This window comes from Fusarium coffeatum, assembly GCF_003316985.1.
Source record: "Fusarium coffeatum strain FIESC_28 chromosome Unknown BRIP53273_contig_53, whole genome shotgun sequence".
In the NCBI taxonomy this organism is placed as follows: Eukaryota; Fungi; Ascomycota; class Sordariomycetes; order Hypocreales; family Nectriaceae; genus Fusarium; species Fusarium coffeatum.
Window position 1 is genome coordinate 103501 of NW_022157850.1, and position 19920 is coordinate 123420.

The window sequence follows — 19920 nt, forward strand, 5'->3', positions numbered from 1 at the left end:
CTCAAGCGTCCTTCCGGGAGCTGCTTCGCCCAGTTTGATTGTCACCTTTGACCTCTTCATTAATTGGCTGACCCATCACACAATCATTTTCAGGAGACTCCCGTGGTCGTTGGTATGATCCCCCGGGCTTTCCGATAGGATCAAGCATATCTAGTTCTAGGTCATGGAAAGTTTGTTCGCTGCTTCTGGTTTGATTGCTGCGTCGCGAATGACTGCCGTGTTTTCTCAAGGTTCCTCGCCTGAAAAACCCCTGGTCATTCTGCCGCATGTCGTCAACCTGGGTCTCGAGAGCAACAACCACAGCGTCAAGCCCATGGTCCAATGTATCGCGATTGATATGTGCACCCGCATCTATGAGCCTATTTCTTCGTCGTATATCCTGCCATCTTGTCAAGTTTCCCATCTCGAGCACATTCATCCGGCGATTCTTTCCCATTGGGTTCCCCGTCATCGCAGGCTGCCAAGCACGATCCTCTTCCATCAAAGCACGTACGTCGCCGGGCATAGTGGCTCGGCGCTTAGAAGATTGTCGCCGAGCTCGGGTCAGCCTCTCCATCTCCTCAGACTTTGATCGAGGTATGATGAGTACATTCTTGAATCGTATGAGTACGAGCAAAAGTAGGACCGTCAACAAGAAGAGTATACCAGCAACAACACTGGTTGCAACTTGTTGACCAAGCTTTCGAGTCACATGTCCACCCAGAGCAGTTGAGCCGGCCGCCAGAATATACGAGAAAGAGTGTATGACAGCACATCCTGCTGTAACTCGAGGGAAGGATGAGTAGTTGGTCCTTCGCTGGTCCTGACCTGATGGATCATGGTGACGACCGACCATGCCAGGAGATAAATCTGACGTATCAAACGTTTCCATGATGAGTCCATTGCATTCAGATATCGCAAGACACGACAAAAACCCTATACAAAGAGCAAAGAAAGCTGGCACACCGGAATTGATTGGTGGACCAGAGGAGACAGCAGCATAGCAGGCGGCCCAAATGGGCAAAGATATGGTAAAAATGGCTCTTCGAATGAGATGTGATGACCACGCGACCCTTTTGCTTATAGTCTCGCGGTTGGACTTGCCTTCCCGACGTCGAGATCTCGAGAATATGCTGGCTTTTTGGAATGGAATTGCCAGAAGAGCTCCAATAGCCACTGTAGCAACATGAAGACCGACAAATGGCGATCTCAGATGGTAGAGTCGAGAGACAAGCGAACCCATTAGGATGATCACGAGGACAATTTGGGCGTATATCCATGCGACATAAAGAGCCATGACGGCAAAACCAGGCTGTTCAAGCATCTCCAGGGATAAACGAATACCGTGATATGCTTCTTGACCCCACCACTTGGGGCCTGTCTTGACTCGATGCATCATGACTTCTCCACGAGCCAGACGACGTGAGATGTTTCCTCCAGTTCGTACTTCTGCAATGGATCGCCGGAATGCAGACCTGCGTACTTCGGGGCATATAGCGTTGAGAATCAGCACCACCGCAATCATTATGATACTGACATAGAACCCCCAGGCTGGGGGGTGTTTGTCGATAATGGCAGCACCAATGAGGAAACCAACACCGAGTGACCCAATCCAACACCAAGTCCAGATACCGAGCCAGATACCCATGCCGCCTCCGTGTCTTCGTGCATCGAACTGGTCAACAACTTCTTGATGGGGATGCCTGCACATTAGAGATGCACCAAACAGGTCTGTCAGAACGGAGTGAAAGTTCATGCTGGCAAACCCCAGCGAACCACCCATTAAAGTGCGGCAGACTAAGAGCATTGTCCGCCAGAAGGTAGTATTTGTAAGTCTTTGGTCGCTGACAGCAATTGCTTGTGGGAAAAGCAACGGCATTGCAATAATGAGGCTTGACATGATATACGGCTTCCGACCGTGGAGCAGAGGCAACGGCCAGAGAAAGAAAGATGGCAGAGCAAGGGCCAGGAAACAACCTGTATTTCCATGCACAGCAACGTGCGACTGATCCACGATATAGTACTGGATTGAGGGAACCATGCCTGTGTAGATTCCAAGAAGTACCCCTATGAGAGCTGTGCTCAAGCAGGCGACAGAAGCGACAAAACGTTTCCGGCCAGGCGACCAGTCTCTTGCAATTGGCTGCCTTGTGTGCGATTTGGGAAGATTGAATCCGTTTGTATCGCGTAGGCTGACATGCGATCTCTTTCGCAAATTGACCCCATGCTCGTAGTGCAATCCTCTGCCAGCAATGTCGTGCTCTGGTAGGGCATCTTGTCCAGTTCCACTTCCGATAGTTTGGGGGTTCGCTACTGAAGCACGCCTGTGAACGACATGCGTACCTTGAGGGGATTTGCTCTTCTCATCTGTTTTGGGAAAGATCCTTGCAATGAGGAGGTCTTCTAGCGTTACGGACTTGCGTTTGGGTTCCATATTTGTTGCTTGACTGTGCAGCTGAGACAATATCATTCGTGATGTGCGCCTCGAGCAACTTTCTTGCTGTGTTCGCTCAATATGAGACCTCTTTCGAAGCTCTTGATATGTTCCTGAATAGCTTTCCACAACATCCGTTAAGCGTGGACGCCTGGGCACAGAGGTATAAGTGGCAGCACGTCTACACTGTGGTCTTTCGGCAAAGTTTTGGCCATCATCACCCAACAGAGCTGCCCGAGTAGCTTGTTGGGCATTTCGAGATATATCTGATTCGGCAAGGAGATCCGGATCACTTTGTTCAGCTCGAGAACGGCCGTTTTCGTAAGCTGCATGTTCAGGATGGCCGGCAACCTCTACGGCGAGCGAGAGGGCCTCATCCACGAGCCTCTCTAGATCACTAAAAGCACGCTTGAACATCCTATCATCAACATGGCGATCTGTTTTACCAGGTAAAATGGACCACGCTGATGGCCGGCGGAGAGCATGGCTACTCGGTAGTACGGGTTCTGACGGACGTCTGTCATCAGTTCTCACTGACTTCGTTCGGGGCGGAAGATCTGTAAGCACGGGACGATACGAGTTGTTTCTTTGCGATAAACGTTTCAGCCACTGGGTTTTCCACAGGTAATCCATGATTGACCCTAAAGATCGGCTTCGACCTGATGGAGGTACATATGCGGTCGACGCCTCGCGAGGCCCAGATGATGGCGATACTTGTGCATTTGGATCGCGAAGGCCATTGTCGTGGAAACTCAATTTCCTTAGCCTCGATTCTGGTATCTCGACATCGGATGAGTCGGTGATTATTCCAACACATTCGTTTGCTCTCCCGTCTCGAGTTTCGGGTGTTGAAGAAACTGGATGACTGTCATCACCAGCGCAAGACGAATCTTCTACCTTGCCAGAGAAGTAGTTGGTCTGATATTCCTGACTAGGTTTGTGGTGGTGCCGAGCCTTATCATCTTGAGAAAATCGAGGATTGATGGGCCGAAAGCTCCAGGACGGAAGCTCATCAACGTGGTTCTGCTCCTTCAGACAAGGAGTCGGTTGGTATTGAACTTCTTGGCCCGAACCGCCCACTTGAAGAGTTCCAGATTCCTATTCCTCTCCAGAATTAATGTTACTCAGAACAAGTGGGGGTTGGTTCGGCGATGCCTGGGTTTGTGTCTCGTTACGTGAACTTCTACGCATGCTACCCATGACAGTTTCATTTTGTGATGAAGCGACTTTGTGAAAGGGAAGGTCAAGCGAAGCGCCAGATGTTTCTGCAGATATCGTGTTAGGCTTCTTCAAAAGAGGGGCCAACATTGGTGAACTTGAGTCGTCGTCACCGATCGCGATATCGAAAGAAGGCTTTTGAAGCAGCTGTTCAGAGATGGTATCTCCTCGCTTCTCCTTACTCTTCAACAAATCCACGGATGCACGTCCGCTGGGAGGAGGAGTGTGATCGAAATCACCGATGTCGGCCACGGCTTGCCCCTTGTTCTCTTTTGGAGGGAGAAGGCCTCGAGTATGGCCAATGAGCGTGGAAAACATCGCAGAGTCTTGTGTATTCTGTCCCGATGGAGAAGCTTGTGGCGATGAGCTATGAACAACAGTAACGACACTATCCAAAGATGACGACTGAGATCTGTCGCTGTTTTGAATATGTGTTGTGAAGGGTTGCAGTGGGGGAGGACGATGAGTAGACGTGGTTGTGGTTGGTGCTTGGGTTGATGAAGTGCTAGATGGACTCACACCGTCATCGGACATGAGGGCATTCCCAATAGGAATATCGAGAGAGACGTATAAATGTTGTCTATGATATCAGAAGGGATGAATACTAGGATACGGGCGGACCGGGAAAGAGGGGAAGAAGAGATGCAAGTCCGAGATGAAGGGAATGGTGATTAAGGGTTACTGAATCACGAAGGCAGAGGAATTGTCACTGAACCTTGTTTATCTGCCGTAAAATGTTGGCAGGTGCTTGGATCCGAGCAACTTCCTTCTTTTCCTGATACAGATGATTTCATCTCACTTGCTCTTTCCCCTTGTCATTTCGCAGGAAGGGGAGACCGCGCCAGAATAACAGGTCTGTATTAGCCGAGTATGTAATATTTTAGTTCAACTTCATGATCCGCATGACGATATAGAAACATATTCTATCTCAGAGCCTGACTCGCGCATAAGGCTGAGCATGACATGAACTCAACATCATGATGTTGATCCACGCAGACGAGTGCTGTAAGTGGTTGGAAGATCCCATCGGGATAATCCAAGCCTGTCGTACAAGGGAGGATCCTCTACCTGGAACTCAGCTGGCTGTTCACTTACATGCGGTACCTTACCCACAGCATAAGCGCAGCCGCGCCCGTTCCTTGACTTAAGCGAAACATCCCTGTCAGTTCTTGGTCGAAAAACGCCTTGCCACTAGACGTCATATCCCTGCATGGAAAAACTGCCCGGCATTTGCAGGGATCGTCACGCCTAATTCTTAGACAGCTCACCACTGCCTGACGTGCCTACAGTGCTACATACTAGGTACCGTCAGCACGGGACCCAGCAGAATCCCAGCCGATTTTCTGACATTCCGAATATCGCGATATCAACCGCATTTCTGTAACATGGATTCAACCCGTATTCCCGTTTGCAGGGCTCTTCTTGTGCTCACCTAAGCTGTGCAAGCGAATCATCTTTCCAAAACGCTGGATGCAAGCTTCAGGTAAAGATTCTACCATGTCAGCAGCGTCGAAACAAGGGGTGAGCTGATATTGGAACGACCAATAATCATCACGAATTGTAGTTCCTCTCATGGATAGACACTGATATCCTGTCCAACTTCGCAGGATGCTGACGTTTCTGGATTGTTACATCCGAGAACTTGGGTAACGAATAACACCCATTACAATTTTGTACATCCGAATCTCGTCTATCATCCTACCATGGCAGTGAGGTTTATCACCTCTTAAGCGAGTTTCTAAATTCGACTCACACTCCTCGTACATTACCGTTACACAGTCCTGTGCCGCAATCTCTCATTTCTATTACATCAACTCGTTGTTCTTTTTTCTTCCATGCTCGAAACTAAACCAGACTCTAGCAACGCGACCGATTGTCTCACACCCTTCAGATAGTTCCTTGCAGCGCGCCAGTGCGCCTAATCGCGCACCGCCGGCAAATCATAGCAGCGCCCAGCCACCCTTGTCAGCTGCGCCAAAAAACTTCCTGGATAAACAGCCGAAATCCTTCTTGAGCAAGGTTTCACGCCATATGACATGATTGGTTTTGTTTACGTCTAGTACACCCATCTCTCCCGCGTGGCTCGATCTGGTAATCTACTAGGGTGCTAGGCCTAATTATAGGTCGTTAGGCACTATCTTGCCGAGCTATTGGTCTAGAAAATGCCGAACCTGCTTATTGCTACTGCAAGGCTGTGAGGTGAGTCGAACTAGTCTAGTCCTCTTGTAAGTGTTTTTAGACTTGTCTGCCTTGTGCCTGCGAATGGATGCTAAGCTCAGCATTCGAACGTGATGGCTTAACGAGGCCTCCCCAAGACAGTTCTGATAGATTTGGGGAGTAATGTCAGAACAGCTGTGTTTCAATTTGCTGCAGATGGAAGAGACGCTGCTTGTGTATAAATGACTTTCAGTCTAGGACTTGTGGAGAATTTGAGTTTGCTTGACCCCACTGTACAGAGTACCCGTGAACGCAAGCATGGGAGGTTTCAGCAATACCAGATAGATGTGCTGGGGTCGGATACACCTTTCACAGCCCCAAGATAGACAATTGTTGGGTTTCATGGTGACTTGAATGAAATGAGAAGAGTATTGATTGTATTCACTGCCTCGTGTTAAACGCTCTGCGTTTCTAATCTTGTTTGCCAAATGATAGGGATCCCAGCCCATTAGTAGATACATGGTGGTTATGACTGTAACAGTCCATGTTTTGTAAAAATAAAGAGAGAAGAGTAAGGTTTTGCTCAGCATCATATATCTCCCCCAGAAAATGAAACAATGGCCAGCCATCTGTCGTTTACAACAATCGCTGCATGCGTTATGGTAAAGCCCCGCCAGTTGAAATGCAAAAGATGATCAAAATCCTTGAGGCCCTAAAGTGGACCGCCTTTTGTCAAAAAAGAGGTCCAAGAAGAAGAAAAAGTAAAGAAAAAGAAGGGGAAACAACAAAGAAGAACATGAAATAAAAACAAGAAACTGCAATCCATAAGCAAAGAGCTATTACCTGTAACGTCTCTGCTTTTCATGCCCAAGCTCAAATATCTCGCCATCTAAAAGCGCCGTGAGGCTCGCAGCAAATGCTGTTCCAGAAATGTAACCCAGTAGTTGTATATCCTGACTTGTTCCCAGCCAAGCGAAAATGAAGTGGCACCAGAATAAACCTCCTTGCAGTTTAAAATGACAGAAAAGCAAACTTCATCGACAATGTGAGATGGAAGACTGGTGTCGACGAATGCCCGATCCGACGACCAAATGGAGAACGTTTAGAGCGTTCAGGAGATAGGCCGTAAGTAGAAGAAAGAATGATGCGTTTAGAAGAGAACAGCCAATGCAGTCGTGGCTAAAAAAGAAACGTTCCGTCGTGGTTTGTTCCAAATCCATTTCATATCTCATCCAGGTCTTCCGCGACGTTTTGGTGTCCTCGTAACCCAACAAATGATCAACAAGACATGGCTGACTGACACTGATGGCTATTCAAGAGCCAGAAAATGTGCCAATCTGCATATAGTAATGAGTTTCGCTTGAAAGATGGCCAGTGCAGCGGAAATATCCTGCCAGCAAAGAGGAGAGCAGCGATGGGTTGAAAGAGATCAGATAGAAAACCCAGCCGTCGAACTCGAATGGAATCAGCTGCGGGGAGCGAGAACCCATGTCTGAAGAAATGATTGTTCATCGATAGCTCCTTGAGCTCGAGTAGCCACTGTGGTAGCCACTATCGGAGTAGCTGTGTGGTGATGCGTACTGAGCGCCATGGCTCGCGTGTGCTGAGCATAGGTAACCAACGAGTATCGTTCGCTGTTGGATAGAATGGCCGGGTCGGCCATATGCTGCGCAGCGGTCGATAGCGTGCGTGTAGTAGGGGCATCGGCAGCCCGAATACAGCTCGACAAGTTGATAGCACATTGTTGCAGTGTTGGGCCGCGAGTTGTTGGCCAGGTGTCGGCGCAAGGGTATAAGAGGTTGCAGATGATTCGGTTAAAGGTCTCCAAATGTTTGGACCAACCAAGGTGTGTTTGCAGATTTGCAGATTCGTCGAGGTGGATAGTTGTTGATCGCAATGAGGGCAGAGAGTAAAGCACAAGAGAGGTAGAGTTTATGAGCGAGATAGTCGGATGTCAATGGAGTAGAGCTTGCTTTATAAGAGTCGTGAATAAAGAGATAGAAGTGAGGATAAGACAATTGACCTCAGAAAAGACATCGCAGCCTTATAGGCCTGCTTGTAGCCTGGAGGAGAGCGTCGAAGCTCATAGCGACACTCCCTTTCTTGACAGAAACCCCCCCTCAGGAAACACCACCAGGATATGCGTCAAGGCACCAGTGACGCCAGAAACGCCAGTCAGAGTGCGTGAGAGCAATAGCCGCAAGTTCAGTCTGACTGTCTTGACAGGTGATAAAGGCTGAGCGCGTCTATTGCAGGCATGGGATAGTGCAGACCCACAAGTAAACCACCAAAGATGCCTTGGGCCTGGAGGGGGAGGGGGGTCAAATGGATCTTTGAAATTGGGGGCTTTTCTTGTCTCGGAGGCTATGACTTTTTGGGACCTTGTGTGTCGGCTTTCTCGTGCCCTGATCTATACTGTCTGTCTCATCGGATGGTGCTTGTCCCGAGAGATGCAGCAGCATAAACATCGACTATTTCTTTGAAGTGAGACTGCGAAAGCATGGGCTTGATCTCAAGGCGCAGCGCAGCGCAGCGAATGTGTGCGTGTGGATAGATGGATTGAACCTGGGTACCCGTACCGCACCGTACCGCAACGTCAGGGCAGGGGTCCAATTGGGATGGTACCTAGAGGTAGAGCATATGGAGTCATGTAGGTACAGAGTACTGTCCTTGGAAACACCAAGTGTAGGTAAGAAAAAGCGGCGGTCGATCCTCGGTTCATGGTTTGGAAGCAGTTCCGGTCCGTTCAAGATGGCTCGGCGTGAAGAGTCATCTCAGTCATTGGTCTGAGACAGGGAGGTTGAATTGACCTGCAGCAGGGCTGAAGGGGAGGGTTACAGGGTCTGGAAGTGATGTGATGCAATACAGACAGTTGAAATGCACCAGATTCCACTGTACAGTATAGTATGGATGGCATGGCATGGCACCCGACACTACCACCATCTCATCCATGCCGATGCATGTAAGAAATAATATGGGACGACTCCTTGAAGCGGCCGAGGGTGGCTTCGGGAGCCTGTGACAGAAACTAAACCATATTGTTACCGATAAAGGAACACCAATAATCAGCTTTGATACGAGAAAGCAGATTTATGACGTCAAACCGATATTATCTGAGAAACCGTTGGAAGTTCTAGACCCATAGTGAAGGGCGCAAGGTGATGGATCGATGGTGTTGGTGTTGAAGATCCATTTGGATGGGTGATGTAAGTACAGTACCAGCCAGTACCCGTACCCAGCAAAAGATCTGAGATGGATTGGATGTGGAGAAAAATAGCGTCAAAATTAGGGGACTTTGGAAAGTTAGTCATTCGAGGCAATGGTTCGCCCGGCTCTTGCGTATTGAAAATCAAGTGCTAGTTGCACCTGCCGAGTTTTAGGAATGGAATCCAGGACACGTGCCTCCTGCCTACCCACTGAGGCAGGCAGATCAGGCAGAGAGACTCTATTTTCGCATTGTCGCATCTTGAATGAGTAACAATCTTCATTTTTCCTTGTTCGTTTTGCGCAATACGAAGGGGACTTTGAAACTGCGCTGTGTTGTGTTGCGCTACGATGCAGTGAGCCCAGCCACAAGCGAATGGAAGGACTACAAAGGACTACAGTACAAAGGACTCCATAACTGATTGATGCCTGGATTGCCTTCTCTGAACGGAAGAGAGGCCAATTGGAAACTGATCGAGTGCCAATATGTCTACAGAAAAGGCACCAGATGGGACGGGATGGGGCTTACTGAATTCCTCATCACCACCTAGAAACATTTCGACGTCACTGTCACTTTTGTTTCTTTTCTCAGCACTAACCCTTGTTGCTCGGCACTTATGGTGGTGGTGGGTGAACCACGACGGAGGGATTCGAGATGTTTGGGTGGCCTTGCTGCGGCCAAACGTCCCGGTGCTAGGGCACTGGGGAATTACCAGTTACCTACGGATACCCCCTGGAATCCAATCCATCTGATTCGGCTTGTTGTTTCTTGTTTCCCGTTTCATACCCAGCTAATTCCGCAGTTAGGCAAGCCACGTCCTGAATTTAGAGTCAAGAAGCTATTCAGCTAACGGGCCTAGAACCTCAGGGGTCGACGATCCAAAGGCTGGTCGCTTGATACTTTATTTCGCCATTCTGTCATTACTTCATGATGAGTTCTATGACATCAAGGCGGTGACTAACATTTCCTCAACTAGAACGAAAGACGTTGCCCATATGCTGGATTTCTATTCATATACCCATACTCTCAATGCGTATCAACTATTTATTCGTTTACAACTTTCAAATGTCGCCCGCAAACTGATATCATTGGAAGCAGATCAGGGTAGGACCACATTATCAAGCACCACCCCGACACCCTGCTGGTAGTCTTTAGCAACCGGATCCCCTGTCAATCATAAGGCTATGTCTGCATCAACCCCCGGCCTTGGCAATGCTTGCTGTTAGGGTATCAGAAGTATTGGTCGCCGACAGCATCAGAGACGAGATATGTATTTTGGTCGCTTTGAACTAACTTAGGCTAGTATTTAGGCCACTTTCTGTTAGCGCCCTCAGCCTTCGAGAATGACTTTTCTGTTGCTCAGTAGCTTGTTCTCTCACGCTCGCTCGTCGTCTTCTGTTCTTACTAACTTAGTACCCGCTCCAATGGATACCGTATGAGTTACCGAAAGCCATTGCTACGTATGGACGTCGATAAAGTCTGGAGAGGTCATTTACAACTTAATGCTCTCATTCAACTTTTCGCAAAGATTACCAACAGACTTGGATCATTTGTTCCTGGGAAGGTGTCTTACTTTCGTATCCTACTGCGATTATGTTGGAAGAAGCCAGATTTCTTGTGGCTTACCTCCACGACCGAGACGCTGGAACCTGACCGCACTCGTCCAGGGCTGTCGCACAGCGTTGCGTTGCAACTTACTATTACATGCAGCATCACCTCGACCCTGGAATATTCTCGAGTACTGTGCCAGAATGGAATAGTCTACACTGAGGTAATTAATCTTTATTGTCTGCTTTTAATGGTAGGGATAACCTGCATGATACTATCTTTGCAGCATATTGAATCTTCAGCATGTCCTTTTACATTCCGTACGCAGTAACCTAGATTGGAGAAATACCTCGATGAGATTGCTGACAAGTTCCCGTGGCCCTTTACCCTTACCACTCCTTACATTCTGTCTTACTCAAGGATGCCTTCCTATTGGAACGGAGCACAAATTTGTCTGCCCCTAGAAATAGGTACCCTCACACCTGGCTGTCGGAGGGATGTATGCGCTTTCGTCTGCCTCACGTGGGCTCAATTCTCGAATTGCTGACTGCGAGGCCTCACAAGTCTGTGTTATTAACCTTTCTTAATTGAAGATGTATATTTTCAAAGCGAGCAAGACTGGTATTTCCCACAAGACGACAGGCGGATGCTTCAAGGACGGAGTCTTTGTATGAAGTCGATTAGTGTACACCTGCATATCGTTACTATGCAATAGCCAATCTTCACTTGCAGATTGCTTGTTACCATCTCAAGCCTGGAAGATTGATCTCAAATCGAATGTCTCAGTGTGACCCCCACACTGACTAACCGTTGCCGCTCACATGTCTTGCCAAAACACCACCTGTTGACACAAGGTTTGCGAATGGGGATCATGTCTCAGGTACGTTTCCATCCTTCCTGTCACCCAACGTTATTTCCCTATTGTTAATACTGTGGACCAAGCATTGTGCATAGCAACAAACGTAACAAAGTTATTCTTGGGTTGGTGCGCCTGCAACCGGTGAGACGTCTTCCATGCAGAAGATAAAGGAGTCATATCCAAAATAGGCATCAAGGAAATTCCAGTTCAAGCCAGTGACTGGCTGATCAAGGTCCAGTCAAACGCCAATACCGACGGCTTAGGGGAGAATACAAACGAAAGCTGTATACTTCTGTTCCTTTGATAGTAACAGTCACTCGTGCCTTGTCTGCCTAAACAGTGAGAGCACAACACTGTACAAACCAGCAACTTGTTAGTTGACTTTTCATGCCGTCCGGTGACCAAGTGCTGCAGCATCGTCATTTTCATATTCCTCACCCACCATCACCACCAATTTACAATTGCCCATGACGCCCTTGACAGCTTACTGCTATCATGATGGAGGGTTCAATGACCTCACACTCTGTTGCACAATGATAGAGTCTCTTCAGCCTCGCGTCGAACCTATTAAACAACCTTGTCGTCTGCGGGGAGATGGGTCGGTCCCCTGTTCGTCCGGTGACGGCGCCCAATAATCGGAGTCCGGAGAGGGGCGCCACTGCATGACCCACTGGCTGCGCCTCCCGCCGTGGCTTGCCCCCCCCCCGGTTGGTCGCCCGGAGTCGCCGGCGGAGAAGCTTGACTTACATGATAGTCTTTGGCCATATCATGACAACTTCTAACCCTCATTTGTATCATTGCAGAAGCTATCTTATACCAAAAATCAATACTGTGCTTGTTGCGGGCGGACGTAAGGCTTCCAGATGACCCACCCTTATGCTTCCCTTCCTATTCTTCTTTCAGACACTCGTCCTGGCTTCAGTCTGCCTTGTATCGATAGAACGAACCATGCCAGGTACACATGCAGTCTCTCAAACGTCTTGCAACGGATGTAAGACACCATTCTCGGCCGGGTCCCGTTCCCAATCCTAACATAAGCAAACTCGACATCGTGCATTTGCCAATCATCGTGTTTCCCGCTCTTTCTAACTGTCATGTTTCCCACTTACCGGGACACAAACCGCGGATCCAGAGACCTAGCTCCCTACACCACCGTCTGCCCTGGTTGAAGCCGCGCCTGTGTTTCAATGCAGTCACATCTTCCCCTTGCTTGAGTACTCATCAAGCGAAAGATGTCGCCGCTTACAGTTAGCCCAAGACAGTTACAAGAACCCCCTAACACAACATTGCCGCCGAGCTTCGCGTCTCTTGTCTCGATATTTGGCGCTGCCGCGATCCGATTCGCGAATCTTGACGTGGTCCGTACTTTGTCCAACATCAAAAGGCGTAAGGCTGATCTGCACCCGGGCCGATGTTTCTCGAAATTGCACCATCCTTCGAAGCATCTAGGCTCCAACGTTTGGAAGATCAAATAAGCATCTGGCGTTGTACAAGTTTGCGGCTCCTGAACGGTCACCAATAGTTCTCTCCATCAAAGGGAGGCCTCAGTCAAGAATCAGGAGCGGGTTGTGAGTCTAGTCTCGAATATTCCATTATGTGTATGTAAAGCTGTTTGGCTGCCTGAATGGCGCGCTGAGAGCAGAGTCGTACCTCCTTCTTGTCAGCCCCTATACTTCTATAACCCTCCGATTCGATACGGACAGTGACATCTATCGAGTTCAGTTGAAACGGTCGTCAAATCTCATGATATACACCCTTCTGCTAGGTTACAACCCCAATTCCAAACTATCTTGACTCACTGAGCGTCACTTGCTCGTACCACTTTGCCTTCATGTGAATGCATCGCAAGACAACTACAAAGCGAATTTTTTCATTGACTCCGTTTGCCTGGCGACATGCTTTGGATTGACGAGTTGAGATGAGTCATCATGGCACAAATACGCCTTCCTCCTTCTGCGGCCCCTCATGACCCTAGTTGTTGTGACGCAATCGTGTTTTTGTGATTGTAAGAAAGGATATGTCGTCACAGGTAACGCCGCAGCGCAATGTATGTGTTACCCAATGGCGCACAAGAGTGGAAAACAAAAGAAAGAAAGAAAGAAATGCCCGATACGACCTGAACTCCAATCGTTATAAAAAGGCATTGTCTGAAATAGAAACTATGATCGTCTACTCATAGCAGCCGTTGCACCAGCAGCGGCCAGGTCCTGCTTTGCACTCACGCTCCTGCCCGCAGCTCGAGGTAACCCGCTCGCTCCTTGTGCGAGCCCAGTAGTACCGGCACTGGTTCGTTTAGCAGGCATTGAGCTGGCGGGTCCCATCTGTCCTGAGGCTTTACGAACAGGGCCAGACACTGGTTTGTGGGGGCTGGCTCCAGACCGTAAGGATCCCAGGGGTTTGGCAGCGGCTCCGGGAGGGTCAGGAAGAGGTCGTGGAGTGGAGATGGTGTTATGTCGCTTCATGGGTGACGATTCCCGGGTGGGTGGCATACGAGGAACAGGCATCTTACGCCCAGTAATAAACTCGTGCCGAATCGCATCTTCAGGTTTGAGTCGTCGTTCAGGGTCCCAGCGTAAGCAACGTTGCAAAAAGTCCAAGAATACCTCGTCGTCACATTTGAGGACTTGAGACAGAGTCTTGGAAGAAGGCCGGCGTCTACGACCCTTGGAAGACACTGTGAGGCGGGGTTTGCCCATTGAATCGAAGAAAAGCTTCTTTCGGGTGCTCTTCTCAATCAAGTGTTTTTCAGGGGGTCCAAATACCTCCATAATGCAAGCAAGTTGCTCCTGTTCGTTCTCGCCAGGGAAAATAGGTACTCCAGTATATAGCTCTGCCAAAATACAGCCGACACTCCACATATCGATGGGCATGCCATAGGTCATGCCGAGAATGACCTCGGGCGAACGATAGAACCGCGACTGAATATATGTGTACACCTTCTCATTTTCAAAACAGCTTGAACCAAAGTCGATGACCTTGATCTCTGCGTGTAGAGGATGTCGCAAAAGGATGTTCTCGGGCTTGAGATCACAATGAATGACTTTATGTTGTTTCAGGAGGTTGAGTGAGCTGAGGATCTGTTTGGTGAAGCGACGGATGATCTTAATCGAGAATCCCCTGAAAGCGTGCGCCTTGATAAGTTCATAAAGGTTCATGTCCAACAGCTCGGTGGATATACAGAGGTGGCCGCGGAAATAGAAACTTTGTGTGAAGTTGACCATGCTGTGTTTGTTCTTTGGATCCTGTAAACGAGTTAGCACAAAAGCAATTTGGGGAGATTAATCAAGAGCCAACTTACCCATTCGCGAAGCTTTTGCAAGATGTTGACCTCGACCAGAGCCTGTTGGTGAAATCTCTTCTTGTTTCTGATGATCTTGATGGCCACCAAGCCGCCCGTCTTGTGATCAATGCATCGAACAACCTGTCCAAAACTACCCTTTCCGAGAACATCAATGATCTCATATCGGTATGCGAGATGATCTCCAGGCACAATGGTGTAGTCTCCGCGCTCGTCATCGTAGCCAAAGTTGGGTGCATCTGATTGAAGATCACCAACCACTTTGTGGGCGTTCTGAGTTCCACAGAAGAAGACATCTGTGTAATCGACAATCTCGCCTCGTTCATAGATGTTGAGCATAGCAATACGGATGGCCTCATGGGCACCAACTCGCTCCTTTGGCGTCGCGCGCTTTCTGAGCGCATCCAGTGTTCGAGCAGCAACGTCTGTTTCCTTGCGTCGAGAACCCAACTTGGCCATTTCTTCTTCAGCTGATATATCGTCCTTGTCAAGATCAGCAGACCATGAGTCAGGTCCTTTTGCAATAGCAGAGGAATTCCTGGGTCGGAGGATCTTTTGCATAACAGACGTGTTTCGGCCAACAGGCATGGTTGAAAGGTCAGGAACAGATTTCTTCGCAGTCCAAGATTCGCTCTTGGTCTTATCGTGCGAAATGAACCCATTAAGACTTCCTCCTGAGCTCTTGCGTCTTCTTGTGTCCAAATAGCCGCCAGGAGGCTGTTTCGTGTTAGGTGATGGGCTAGCTTGCTTGGCATTGGATAGATTGTTGAGGGTAGCTGAGATTGGAATCCTGGGGGGTGGCATAGGTTCTTCGGGCTGCTTGACATTGGTCTTGTCGCCGTCACCAGGGGCCGTACTGTTACTCTTGGAATTTCCACGCTTCCAAGACAGGCTGAGCTTTCGTCGAATGGAGCTCATAGAGGAGGGGGTTTGTGGTTCTTCCGGTGTAGGTTCGGGGGGAGGAGACTTGGATGTGGTAGATTCGGCATCCTTGGGTGCTCGAGGGCCTGCAGGTTTTTGATGAACCTGGTCCTGGAAGATACTCGCGTCCGTTGTCATGAAATCGGCACCTGTTTTTGACCTCTTGAAAAGGCCGGGGTCCGCACCTCCCTTGGGCAGAGAAGATGACAGGAAGGGCGACATGCTTTGCTTATGGTCGAGGTCCTTGAAAGCCAACGAGGACTCAGTTGAGCTAGCATCGGGGGGTGTGGGAGTGAGATGAGCATGATGAACCGAGCTGCTACTCCTCAAAGATGGGAGCTCAGGAGTATCTCCGTGGCGAGTCTTGGCGAAGAAAGAGCTCTTAGAAGCTGTCATCGGGGTCGTTGGTGTCTTGGGCAAATGTCGAGGCGGTGGGGGAGTTTCATGTCTTTCTACAGTATTTTGATCCTGCAAGGCTGCAATTTTGTTAGCTGTTGGCGTGCTCAAGGGCCCCAGATTAATTGGCGGTAGCCGTAATGGCTGCAGGTGCCTCTTGCTAGGAGGTGTGGCCTTGTTTTCAGGTTCAGCGGCGACAGTTGGGACATAGCTCCTTGGACCGCTTGGCTTTCTTTGCAGCTTCGTAGGCTCAGGAAAGACAGGCATGGATATGACCCCAGTTGGGTTTGAATTCGCACTCATGGCATCCATGTTGCTGAGTGCAGTCTTTTTCTTTTCCATAAAGTAGGTATCAGCAGGCGAGTCCTTCGGTGACTCGTATGCTTTTGGTATGGCAGGGACAGGAGGCACATATTCGTCGTCGTCGCCTGCTATGGGGTTATGGACAGTCGTGTGTTTCGGTGCAGGGAGGCGTGACGTGGATGACGAGGTGGATATACGATGTAGCGACCCAGTTGACGTTCTTGCGGAATTCATGCTCAAACAAGAGGTAGCTGATAAGACCGAGTTGTAAGATTTGCGGTGCAGATCTGGAGTGGTTCGCGAGGACGATGGAGTACCAGAAGTCCGTCGTGGAATCATCGAGGGCGATTTCGATTCTGCCCTTTCTGTTGGATTGTTCATCGACACTGGCGGCGGAGGCGGGGGAGTTGACACCTGGCCCAGGCTCACAGATTGTGGCATGGTGGACATACGCTTCATCCTCCTTGTGTCAGTAGGACTGATCGTCCTTGCCCCAAGCCCAGTTGCGTGCGACGAGTGATGAGCACCAGGCATCATTGAGACTCTCTTGTTGGCGGACGACGGTGTGCTCAATCGACCTCCAACACGAGGTGATCGTGGGGCAAGAGTTGAATGTCTGTTTTGTTCCGGCGTAAGAGTGTTTCCGAAAGCTAAGCTTCCTTGATTCGCCCGTGGTGGCGGCTGCACTGATTTAGCCTTTGCTGCCCTCGAATTGGAAAAGTTCCTTGTTGTGTTTTCCAGCCATGTCGAGTTATTGTCCATCGAAGTCCTAGCCGAGCCCGTGGGAGCTCCTTCAGAATACAGGCTGGGGCGTCGCTTCTGTGCAGGACGAGACCCAAAGTCCCCATCGCTAATAATTCCGGGGCCGATTGATTTCCGAGGAGGTTTGGCGGCGTTAGTGCCAGACACAGGAGGGTACTGACTCTGCCGGCGAGCGCGTGCAGTACCTGGCCCGTTGGCAATTTCAGTCTGTACTGAGACGCCAGTGGTGTTGTTCAACTGTCTGGTAGAGTTACTAGGTCGGCGCAGCAGTGAGTTTGATCGGGCGGGTCTGGTATTCGTATGAACAGCAGGACGAGTGGAAGCACCATTCGAAGGCGGAGCTACTTGAGGCCGGGAAGACATGCTGCTATCATCTGCTCCGTGGGGATCGAGAATGCCCCCTTCGCCGGTGGGGGACGGGAATTGGGTGAGTTTGAAGTCTGTTGAAGCGGATTCGATACTGCTCTGCAGATCGTCAAAACTGACGGAAGGCAAAAAGTCGAAAGACGTAGTCGAATCGTTTAATTGATTTGATTCCCCATCCCTACTACTGAAAGAAAAAAGAGTATGGTTATTGGAAGGAGTTGCGCTGAGCATTGGATCGTCAGAGGCAAAGCCAGGATTCGTCGAGGGTAGAGGTGGTCGAGGCTGAGGGTTGGTGGTTTTGCCCCTGTCACAAAGGGATCAAGGTCAGCTTGGCCATGTGCAAGGAAGTGCGGCGACAGAGGTTTAGACGATGACGATGATAGACCATAACAAGCATGGGCCACCGAGTCAAACGAAAAAACATAAACGAGAAAAGATGAAAATACTGCTCACAGTCGCGTTGGAGAAAAGTTGGCTGGACGAGGCCCAGCAGGTGCCTTGTGCTCGCGGCTCATAGGGTCCGGTCGAGAGGTGGCTGGCAATGCGACGACGGAGGTGGATTTCACGGGGTCGCTAGCACAGACTCAGTCCGGTCAGGGAGCTGAGCGCATTCGAACGGCTACCTCATTCCGGAACGGACAAGAGTGTTGAGATGCAGGAGAGCAAACAAGTGAATGAGTGCGTGAGTGGGAGCGGTCGGCAACAAGACAAGCGAGACGAGACGCACCGAGCTGGAACTCGGAGTGATTGATTGATTGATTGCGGTGGGCGTCCCAGGAAAGGGATGGTACAGTAAGATGCGAGATGGAGATGGATTAAAAAAAGATGGAGTCGTTGGACGGGTTCAGCAGTGGAGGCAGGTTAGGTAAGGCAAGGTTGTTGGTTGTTTTTTTCTTCCACTGGAGGGGACGAGATGGAAAGATGGAGAGGACCTGGGATGGACGGTCTTTCCTCACTTGCTGTCAGAGGTTGCCACAGGCAGTTCCGTAAGGGCGCATGGGGATGACTTCTATGGATGGATGCTAGAGCTAGGGGGCCCTTGGCCTTTTACCTTGGGGAGCCACCGTTAGCGGGCATCATTCAATTTAGTGTGAGAACCAAGACGCCTAAGAGGCTGAAATGGCAAAAGGGACCTTGTGAAGGCAGATGTATCACGGTCAGTAGACACTTGGACAGTTGAGCGGTGGACCTCGACACGGGAAAAAAGAATGGCATGATTGGTTGCTCAAGCTGGGAGATTGGTCCCTGAATTAGCTACCACTACTGTACTATCCATACCTTCCAGTAGAAATGTCTTTTACCGCCATTTTAGTAGATGCGAGGTACATGCGGACTATTCCTACCGGCATCAAGAGTGTATCCTCTATATGCAAGCTAAACCGCGGTACCTTAACAGCAATCCCCTTACCTTATTAGCCTCCCTCGAACCGGCGATGCAGATATGAAGGAACGTCAATCATCATTATTTATCCGTTTAGAGAGATGAGACATTCTTTCGTTCAACCATAATGGAATGCCAACCCGGGCCCGCATTAAGGCCGCAATTACCTCCCCGTCAATGTCGTGGTCTATCGTCATCGCCCAGACTATGCTCATACTAGAGGTTCCGTTATCCATACTGCAGTACTCCGTACCCTGGCTGTCTGTCTCTAAAGCAGTGGTTCCATCGGTGATTCTGTGTAGAAGATTTGCACTGCACTGTGGATACTAGAGCAGACATCGTGATACTACCAACCATGCGCACAAGATGCCAAGTGATATTCACGCGTGAACCGGTTGACGCACCAACAAGCACTGGTGTCAACCTCAGTCAACTGTTCTGTATTCGGATATTTGATATTAGAGCTATCAAACTTGAGATAAGGTCGGGCATCTACCTGCCTACAGAACATGGTTAGGGTCTCGAAACGACAATGTGACGCTGTTTCGCAACCAGGTTGCCAAGTTTTAAGACTCCCCTTTTGATAAATTGGCGAATGTCGTCTTCAGCAAGCCTCCCGCTCAGACCAGCCACTTGAAGTGAGCACAAGGATTGAGTCGTGTCTCGGATTTTGAAGGACCTAAAGGACCCATGGTCCATGCCCCGGTATGGACCTATCTCGGGCATCTCCTACCGATAGGGCCATACGGATTCGTCGCTCGTTTCTGGACAACACATACTGTAACTATTTTAATCAGACCTAATAGTAACTCAATAATTAAACCCAGTGTATTGAGGGTGTTGTCAGTACCTGACCTTATGCATCGTTGTCCTGCCAAACACCAAGGATCTCATCGTGCATCTCGAGTCGCGTTTGTTGTTTTCTGCCGGCAGCAGAACCCTGACCGCCCCGCAGCCGGACACGGCTGATTGATTGATGCTGGACGAAAGATAGACATCTCGGATGTGATATATGAGGTGCCGTCGTCACAGGACATGGACAATCACTGAATGGAGACAATAGTTCGTGAGGCGCATTGCCTATCAACTCAAG

At 49.5% G+C, this 19920-nt stretch overlaps 2 protein-coding genes across 2 annotated transcripts; both read right to left on the bottom strand.

The window, feature by feature from the left end:
• Position 1: 1 nt before the first annotated feature.
• Positions 2-4165, bottom strand: FIESC28_02436 (uncharacterized protein; the record flags this gene model as incomplete). Its single annotated transcript, XM_031156585.1, has 2 exons — positions 2-3492; positions 3538-4165. 2 exons carry the CDS (start codon positions 4163-4165, stop codon positions 2-4), a joined length of 4119 nt encoding a protein of 1372 aa, XP_031019366.1.
• Positions 4166-13559: 9394 nt separating this feature from the next.
• On the bottom strand, positions 13560-18074 carry FIESC28_02437 (uncharacterized protein; the record flags this gene model as incomplete). Its single annotated transcript, XM_031156586.1, has 5 exons — positions 13560-14642; positions 14699-16446; positions 16771-17750; positions 17900-18019; positions 18070-18074. The coding sequence occupies 5 exons, from the start codon at positions 18072-18074 to the stop codon at positions 13560-13562; spliced, it is 3936 nt and encodes a 1311-aa protein (XP_031019367.1).
• Positions 18075-19920: the final 1846 nt, after the last annotated feature.